Source organism: Pygocentrus nattereri, chromosome 23 (genome assembly GCF_015220715.1).
Source record: "Pygocentrus nattereri isolate fPygNat1 chromosome 23, fPygNat1.pri, whole genome shotgun sequence".
Classification (NCBI taxonomy): domain Eukaryota; kingdom Metazoa; phylum Chordata; class Actinopteri; order Characiformes; family Serrasalmidae; genus Pygocentrus; species Pygocentrus nattereri.
This window is the reverse complement of record NC_051233.1, coordinates 28,779,239-28,789,249: the sequence shown is the minus strand read 5'-3', so window position 1 is coordinate 28,789,249 and position 10,011 is coordinate 28,779,239. Positions and strand designations below refer to the sequence as shown.

General features: G+C 39.6%; 1 protein-coding gene across 1 annotated transcript in view; it reads right to left on the bottom strand.

Moving 5' to 3' along the window:
* Window positions 1-777: 777 nt before the first annotated feature.
* The window catches only part of panx1b (pannexin 1b), a 10,832-nt gene continuing 1,598 nt past the window's right edge, over window positions 778-10,011 (bottom strand). Inside the window, exons 2-7 of the mRNA XM_017713914.2 lie at window positions 7,134-7,261; window positions 6,810-7,015; window positions 6,141-6,346; window positions 5,230-5,537; window positions 4,162-4,330; window positions 778-1,935 (exon numbers count right to left, since the gene is read on the bottom strand). Coding sequence (XP_017569403.1) covers window positions 1,850-1,935; window positions 4,162-4,330; window positions 5,230-5,537; window positions 6,141-6,346; window positions 6,810-7,015; window positions 7,134-7,261 — 1,103 coding nt within the window. The 3' untranslated portion in view covers window positions 778-1,849. The remainder of the gene's footprint in view (window positions 1,936-4,161; window positions 4,331-5,229; window positions 5,538-6,140; window positions 6,347-6,809; window positions 7,016-7,133; window positions 7,262-10,011) is intronic.

Genomic DNA, 10,011 nt, shown 5'->3' with positions numbered 1-10,011 from the left:
AAATGCGGAGGTGAAATCCCCCCGCTGTGGGACTAATAAGGGTCACTTACTATTCGCCAGCTTGTTTTGCAAATTTTCAGTTCCACCTTAAATGGTGCTGCAGTTACATTCTGACACCTGTACAAGATGTGGCAGTTAAGATGGAACAGAACGTTCGATGAAGAAGCCAATTTCAGCCCCGTTTAAACACGAACATCAGCCATGCCTGCTGACAGTTCAGTTCCTTGGAAAGGAACCAACGTCACCTTCTCAGCCTGGAATGGTACATTTCTGCAAACAGTCTGCCACTTTCATTCCAGTTTCTCCGTTGTCATATGTAAATTTTGGGGGGGGCGTAAATATTAATGAGTGAAGACTGGTACGTGACAGTTTAGGATTTTGGAATTGGCGTTTTACTGCCCCCTTTGTGAATGGGTAAATGCGAGGTTTACAGTAGGTCAGTTCCGTGTACTGAACTCTCTATATTCAACTATGCTAATGTAAATACAGCATTCCATTCTATGGCCCCTTTAAGTGTGTTCTCTGTAGAAGAAGTGTTAAAATTTTTCACTTAGAATATCAACTAAATGTCATTTGACAAGAGGCGTCCAAACTTTTGCATACAACTGTATATATAGATTTACGTAACTTTAAAATAAAACTTGCTGCATATTTGAATTCAGCATACCAAATTTGTAGTATAATTAGTATATGTATATTAGTACATGTGTAATTGTATATTCAGTTTGTCACAAAAAGTGTGTTTAGTAGTGTGATTAATGAGCCTTCTTCAGTGCATTTATATTTAATACAGTTCTTTATCCAGCACTGCACGAGTAATAACAACGTGCTGATTGGACTCTGTAATTCCCATTGAACTAACTGTCTTACAAAGTCGTAGTTGTTCACAGCTGCATCGATAGAAACCAGGCACCCAAAACATTTAACACCTCTAAAAGTGACCAAACAGGAATGTAGAATGGTTATGAATACACTGCCTGAGATATTGGCTAATGATACTGTTGCTATAAGACAGCGGCCTAAAACTCATTAATAAGAAGCTTATTTTTTCCTATTTACTACTAATGTTGTATTATTAACATTACATCAACAGGTCGTTTTGGACAGTACATAAAGAGGCCATATTTGTGTTGTAAACATCATGACTTCTGGTTCCTATCACCACCACTGTAAAGAAATCTTGAGTTGTTTTTTCTACAATATACCATTTAAGGCAAGTTACTGTTTAAATGGGCTTTGATTGATTTTTACACTTCATGTACAAACAGTTGCAGAAGCACATTTAAGTACATTGATGAATTAGTAGTGGACGATTTTGCCTACAGTACACTTAAAATGTCCATATATTACAGTATAAATACATTCTCAAGCTGCAGGCCTGGCAAAAACGGTGCTGACTGTTGTTTTATATCTGAATTTCTAAGTTGGCCTCTTCTTTAGCGGCTTTTTGTTTAAATTTAAAGGTCCGCCTTCAATGGAGTAGCAGTTGTATTCTGGCATCTGAATCAAACTGCTGCACCACTGAGGTGAAACAGGAAATTTAAAAAAGATGCCAACTCCAGCTCATTTATCTCATATCACACACTCGCACCTCCAATCATCATTCATGCTTCAGTACTGTTTTACATTGTGCATTATCTGCACTTATGTGTGGCTTACCAGTATAACGGGTCTGCTGAAGCCAGTACAGTTACCTGAGGAGGAATTTCAGCTGGTGTACCAGATGAACCGGAATAACGGCCACTACTAAGATTAAAGTACATGCGCATTATGGAGGACATACGCGGCATGACATGAATTCACAGGTTCTGTCTGTCTGCCTGTCCCTCAAACACACTGATGGAGAAACTCAGACCACTCTCTGCCTCACGTCCTTCCCACAGCCACAGCTGGGCTCTTTCTGTTGTCCATCCTGCAGCAGCACAGTGGAGACATCTAGAGGACAAAATCACACAAAGCCATACTGAGTACAGGTCACTGCAGTAATGCGCTGCTGTCAGAACGAAACCTCTCAACTCTGTTTTTTGTTGTTTGTACTTCTTTACAGATTTTGAAAATGCCTGCTGCCCTTTTTAACAAGCTAACATGAAAAAAAATCTTGTTCCATTTACTTCTATTCAAAGCTAAGTACGTTTATTTTGTAACATTTTGTAGATTTGAGGTTTTTGTGACAACATCAGCGGATGAAACCTTTACAGTAGAAAAGCTCTAAACTGCATAGTTGTATGGGGTTAAAATGCATACAGTAGAAGAGCGCCAGACCAGCGAAACAAACAAATAGATTTTTTAAAGGGATAAACAGCCAAATCAGTCACTTTGCTCACTAAAAATAGAACTCATAAAAGAGCATGGTGCATTTGTTTACCCTTGACAGCTTTCTGACTTGTGATTCGGCAATAATTCGAAGCCACTTTACAAGGACTAAAGTAATAAAGGTATAATTAAAAGATTTCATTAAAAGTATGTGAGAACACACAAATTGCATGTTAGTGGGTGTGTCCATCAGGTTGTTGTTGTTTACTGCATGACAGCGATAGGAGAATTTTAAAAATGCATTAACATCATGCACATTTCAAACATACTGTTGCTGATTCACTGAGAAATGTTTTACATTTAATAAGTGAAATATTAATCTAATTTTACTGTTAGTGTGGTTCGTTATTTCAAGTAAGAACCCTGCCATCTGAAATATGGTGCAGACCAAATAAGAGGACCGAGACCCCTAAGCAGGTCAGTCTTGGTTTGCTTGGTTCATCTATACTAGGGGTGTCAAACTCAGCCAGTAAAAGGGCCATATTCACTTACAACATTTGGCTGACGCTTTTATCCAGAGCGACTTACAGTTTGATCATTTTACACAGGTAGGCGAAGGTGGTGTTAGGAGTCTTGCCCAAGGACTCTTATTGGTATAGTGTAGGGTGCTTACTCAGGTGGGGATTGAACCCCAGTCTACAGCATAGAAGGCAGAGGTGTTACCCACTACACTAACCAACCACCACATTAAAAATCTCATCAAATCTGTGGGCCAGAGAAAAAAAACGCATTTATTTAATTTTTAATTATTTTTGTGCTTTAAACCAAACTGGCCATTGTTTATTCAAAATATGCAAAAAAAACTTTGACAGTAAAATAAAGACACTATTAGTAGAACTTGAAATATTACATGGACACTTGAAATATTCAAAGTTTAAATGTCTCCAGGTGCTCGGCTTTCTAAACCTACTTATTTGCTTGACGTAGACACCTGGCATTCTTTCTTTGCTGCAAGTTCATTAAGACTTGGGCTCAATTTCTGAGTTACTGCGCTGATGTTTGGTGCTTACATTAGTCGAACTGCAGCTGAAATGCATTTGGTGATATAGAACTGAGGTGTAGCCGCTGTCCCATAGACTGTTGTCGAGGTAGGAGAGTCAGCGTGCACATTACATTGCAGTGCATGCTGGGAACTGTAGCGCAGTGCAGTGTGAAACAAACTAATATTAATAGAAAATTAGAATAATTTTGTGGGCCGGATAGGATTGTGCAGGTCTTGCGTTTGACACATGGGATCTATGCGAACCAAAGAGAGAACGAACCATCGCCTTTTCTCTGCAGAGCTTCTTTTGTACAAGGAAAGAGTTTCTGATTTGACACGTATAAGAGTTTTCGCATCTCTTCATAAACTCTTCATTAACATACACTGTATTGGTAATCACAGAACAGATAGTCTGGCTTTAAAACAAGGCTGAGGCACATATTAAGTCATTACAAAAGACCTGATATACACATTTGATAGCACACACATTATATTATGTATTAATGTGCCAAAGTTGCTCTGCTTAGTAAAATAGTAAGCCACTCAAAGCTGTTACAGGGATTTCACCCTGCGCAGCATCCTGCAAAACTATGTTAAGGCAGGGAGTCTCGCAGCTAACTACTTTAATATGACAAGACAGATGGAACAAGACATAAATAAACCCAACAAGAACAGACAGAACTGAGAATAGCATGATTCAGAAAGTTCAGTTTACATTATCACAGTTATTCTAGGTCAGAAAAACTGCCCAACTGGTTGTGACCTGTTACTCATATGTTAACATCTACTGCTTTGGTCTGGACCAAGAGATCCAAACTACAAGTATAAATGCTCCTGTAAACACATGACACTGATGTTGCACTAACCTTTAAGCTTGAAAGAGTCTGCTTCCTCCTTCACGGGAGCTGATTGACTGTTGCCATCTATATTAGGGGTCAGTTTGTCCACCAAATCGGTCCTCACTTGTCCGAGTGTCCTCAGAAGACACATTGTGTCAAGGCTTTCACTCTCTCCCTCTGTCAGCAACTCTAACACCTGCACATGCACATAAAAGCCACTTCAGGTATGTTCAGATGTGTATCTCCTGACTAATTGTTGCTACACTGTAAAAACAAAAATATACTTAATGCACCTTATGGGGTTCCTCACCTGCCACGCTGGCAGAACTTTCAGGGAGCCTTCAAGAACCTTTCTGAAAAGAGCAGTTCTCTGAGGAACTTATTTTACAAGGTTCCTTGGAGAGTCATTTCATCCAGCATGGTCTGAAAAGTTTTTGGATGTTTCAAGGAACCGATTCTAAAGGTCCTTCAAGGAACTCTAGTTTATTTTGGCGTTTGAGTCCTACTACTGACCATACTCAGCAAAGGAACTACTATGCAGTTAGGTTATTTGAGGCACTTATAATGTATTTTTCAGTTCTTTGAGTACCCTACTGGATATTTAAGGCACCTAATTTTTACAGTGTATGATCACTCAAATCATCTCTCAAATAAGTGGAAGACTAATTAAAAGTACAACCCTAAGTTCTGTTGGTTCCTGTTATTTGGGTTACTTCTTGTTTTTGGATGTCCAGAAGAAGAACGTCCTACTTTCCAGGACGTTCCATCATTCTGTTATTCCATCTCACTTTGCTCCTGCCATCATTCAAAGGCTGCACAACCCAAAAAGCCAAGATCAGAACCGGCAGATATTTTTCCAATCATACAATATTGACCATAAAAATTCAGGACTAGTGCATCCCATTTTCTTTTCATGATTTAACATCATCAGCAATTACAATTGGAACAAAAATCAGCGTCTTACATTTTGTTAACTTATTATTTGAAGTTTAGTGTATGTAAAACTTTAAGGCTTCCTGGTTATTAACTTTTTCAATTAAAATGCCAAATTTTAACACCCTGTAATCCCTGCAGTCCTAACTCACACACACATACCTGCAGACACTTATAGCTCTTCAGCTCGCTCAAGTTCTCCCTCAGGAAGAGGAGGTAAATGCTCAGGTCGTCATAGTGACGGGAGGCCAACTGCAGCCCCTGGGCGTGGCCGAATGTTGGCAGGAGCCGGTAGGGGCGGAGCAAGCGGCCATGCTGGTGTGGATGGGCGGGTGACAGGGTGGAGTATATCACAACAGGTATCAGCAGCAGGTACACACCCACATTAATACAGCTCAGCAAGCGGAACACGCCCACCGCCACCAGCTTACACTCTACAGCAGCGGGAGCACTCCCATTCACAGGCACACCTGAGTACATAACACACACACAAACAGCCATTATACACAAACAAACGCTCCTATTCCTCATGAAAACGCACTCATTGACAGATGAGCACATATAAAAAAAACACACAATGAATAATCAGGTGGGGGAAAGAAGAGCACAACCCAAGGCTGTACTTTACCCTGGATAGCTCTCACTGTGAGTTGTTTACATGGTTTAAAATGGTGTTTATATATGTATGTTTCTTTCTTCTTAATACTTTCAGAGGATAATACTTTCACTTACTTTGGTACAAATCTACATTTTCCTCAGTTCCACTTTAATCCTTTGTTTAGTTCCCAGTGCCGTTTTTTGAATTTCATTCAGTTGAACATTTTATTATGGCCAAAAGGGCCAATAAGTGAGTAATGGAGATTAATATTAGTTCATATACTGATAAATGCTGGATGTAGAAGATCTCAGTTATTTCAGGAGCTGAATAATTGACTTTTATCTAGCACGTTGGTAGTTGCTTTTGGTGGCTACTTCTATATTCACAGTACTTTTACACCTAAATCTGAAAACAGGTGGCTCTTTTATCCACATCTGGTAATAGTCCATAAGCATACAGTACATAGTGATCTCACCTGTGTATAAATGGCAGGAGAACTGGTCAGTGGGGGACACCAGGCAGATGTAGTAGGCCAGGTAGATGCAGGCTAACAGCAAGGTGAGCAGAGTGAGAACCCGACAGAGAAGGTACTTCCACGCCAGTGTCCATGTCCCACGCTTGGTCCTCAGATACTGTTCCACCAGAGGGTACTTAAAACAGCCCTCTGCCACCTCCAGACCACTAACACACACACAGACCAAAGACATCATTGAGAAGTACCACAAAGCCCATACTAATATCACAATTGCAACTGATAACCTGGCACCTCATACTTCTCAGAGTAAAAATATTAGTAGTGGAGAAGTTTTGCACAATGATCATACAATATTTTCTATTTATCTGTGTAGCTAATAGTTTTAACCTGTCTTACACCCACTGTACTTTACATGGGCTACACTGTGCATTTGCTTTAAAATGCAAAGAAAGATACATTATATTTTTAATTGATTTCATTACCAACCACAACAAGGTTACTGGTTGTTGTCTTCAGCGGTTAAATTCCATATCAGTCCACCAATTGACAGAGTGCAAACTGCATAAGTTAATTATCACAATCATCATCATAAATATATACGATCTGCTGGCAAAAACCTCAAGTTTGAGTTCAGGCTACTTTTCAGAAAGCCATTGTTGGCTGGTGTACCTGTGGGGGTCCTCAGAGATGTCCTTGGCACTTGGGCTACTGGTTGCCAAGCTCTTGGCCAGACGGATGGCACGGTTGTAGCAGCGGTCCAGCTCTCCCATGATAAAGCTGAGGTCTGAGGAGAGCTGAGGAGCGGCCGTGAAACGCCAGAAAAGAGCAGGGACATACACGAGGACGGCCAGCAGCAGAAGGATATATGGAAAGAACTGTAAAAAGCAGAAAAACGTACAGAGAGAGAGATGCCAGAAAGAAAAGTAAGTATAGTTTCTCTAAATCTTTGCGTGCATCTTATGTATGCGCCACTTGTCCACCACGCTGTATTACCTTATGTAGCCAGAGGGGGCGGCCATTCTCTGTAGTTTGGTTCTCTACAGCAACCCAGCAAAAGGAGTCCACATACACAGCCTGGCGCAGGGTGAAGTTTGCTGGTGGGAAACAACTAATCTGGGAACCTTAGAGCAACAGGACAGTGATGAAAGGTTACAGATCAATAAAGTGGAGTGATGATTTGTAATCACTCTGATTTTGGAAATGCAGTCAGACTGACAATATTGCAAGATACATGTGAAACAGATGGACAACAGTCTGTAACTGTAGAACTACAAAGTGCAGCTATACAGTAAGTGGAGCTGATCAAATGGACAATGAGCGTAGAAACAAGATGGTCACAATGTTATGCCTGATCCGTGTATAGGCAGTATTTTAATGCACCTAAGCTAGAGATGGCATATCAGTATTGATGCCAAAATATCTGAACTTTCAGATAAACCCCAGTGTCTTAACTTGTGTTTCAACTGTCTGTTTCTATTGTTTTATGCAGTGAAAGGCAGCTCAGTTCACTATAAGTAGCATAATATTGTACTACATTTTTCTACGCTGAAAACTTTGACTTGCAAGGGTTTTTTTTCTCCAGCAGCGTTTAAAAGCCCCAGACGCTGCATACATGATCTCCACCGTCCCGTCTTATTACCTGCGAGGGTTATTGTTGATAAACTCATCACATAAAATAATACAGTAATGGTGGTGAATAATGAGGAGACAGAGCTGAACGTGTGTCTGATTTTTAGGAGGAGTAACGTTAGCACACTCGGCTAAAGTGTTTGGGAAATGGAACTGAAACCGCAGAGACGGCGACTCTGAAAAACAACACAAAGTATGTCACAACATTCATAATTAACTTCAAGTTCACTGCCCTTTAGTTTTGTTGGACCTTTTTTTTTACCTCAGTCACAGTGGCTAACTCTAGCTGTCTGGCCAACTAACGACTACGTGTTTACGTTTCAGTTGTGTCCGTATGGTCAGGAGCTCGTTAACACACACGACAGTTGATTATCCCCTTCAGTCGGGTAAGTTAAGATTTCCTAACTAGAGATATGAAAAGATGCTGTAAGATAAGATTCTTACATTACATTTACGGCATTTGGCAGACGCTCTTATCCAGAGCGACTTACAGTTTGATCATTTTACACAGGTAGGCGAAGGTGGTGTTAGGAGTCTTGCCCAAGGATTCTTATTGGTTTAGTGTAGGTTGCTTATCCAGGTGGGTATTGAACCCCAGTCTACAGTGTAGAAGGCAGAAGTGTTACCCACTACACTAACCAACCACTTGCCACCAACCACTTCTTAAATTAAGAGCTTCTGTAATAAGAATTTGTGAAAAATCTTATCTTGACCTGTCAGATCTTAAGTTAAGACAAAAGGACAGGCTTCCGTAATGCGGCCCCTGGTTCCTAATAGGTTACACATTATTACACATAATTAAAGTCTTTCAAATGTGCTGAAACTGCTTTATGGTCATTGTTCATTTGTGGAGTACAGTAAGCCAACAGTCGGAGAACTCCATCACCTTTTCAGAGTTTCTGAATTATCCAATCATAGAGACGTAAATAAAGTCACTGAGTTAGTCATGACTTTAATAAGTGCTGTTGGACTACCTCATACCACTCTGTGCCTGCTATCTGTAAATACAGTGAATCTGTCTTATATGCTATGTAAATATGTAAACAGATTTTATATATAACTTTTATACTTCATTTTACTTATCTTGTACTTTAACTTATGTATAGATTTATTTCTATTTTGTATTTTTTAACTGCATAGTTTATGTATATTCATGTGTAATTATATGTATGGCTACTGAAACACTGCAATTTCCCTCAGGGATCAATAAAGTTCTATCCATCTATGTGAATGGTTCACTGTAGAAAAATTGGGTCAGTCCTATGGTTTATATTGGGAATCCCAGAATAGGGGCTCGATGATATGTGAGACTAAGCATGAGGATGGAAATAGAAATTACCTCTAAGAACAAATGGCAAAGCAAGTATTCATCTAGAAAATGTTTTAAGCCCCACAAGGGAGACACATCTGCTGATTTAACCATAAACTGGAAAATATGGTTAACTGGCGTTTTTCTAAAAAAGCGAGGTGATGGTAAGGTGAGATGACACCGGGAAGCCGCAATCTCAGTGACTGACAGGAACAGGTTGCTTGTCCCACATGTACTGAAGGCTAATGACACACCATGGACAAGTCCAGACAAAATATTCAGGCCATTCCAAAGTGCTCATGCCTACACCCTAATACGAAGGCCCTGAGCTCCACAGTGGAAACTCAGTCCGGTTCCAGGGAGCAGCGTCTGACAGTAACAGGCATTTAGAAACGCACTTCATCTGTTCTTCTTGAAGCCGAAGATGCTGCTCTATCTGTCGCTGAATCACTGACATTAAGTTACAGTAAATTAACCCCTTTTTCACAGTAGCTATAAAATGTTTTCATATTTTGGAGGCTCCTCTGTTAAGCCTGTAAGTTTCATATTCTTAATTAAATTAGTTGTTTATTTTAATTAAACCTGAATTACATTTTGTTTTGTTATATTATTAAAAATGCCTAAAAAAGAGCTGATAACATTAAATTTCACATAAGCCTAGTCCGTTGTGTCCTTCGTCAGATGTTAAGACATATTTTCAATAATTAAATGAATAAAGTGTGTGTTTGTCTATATATGTTTGGTAGCCTATACACAGTGAGTTGTAAAAAAAAAAAGAATACCAATAAAACCAACTAAACCAATAAAAAAGAAAAGTTTGTGCATGACTTGCTTTTTTGAGGTGAAAAACTCTGTGAAAAGCAATCTCAAGTGATATTACATTAATCAGAGGGGGTGGAAAGGGAGTGGTCTTTTTACAATGGAGATGGTTTC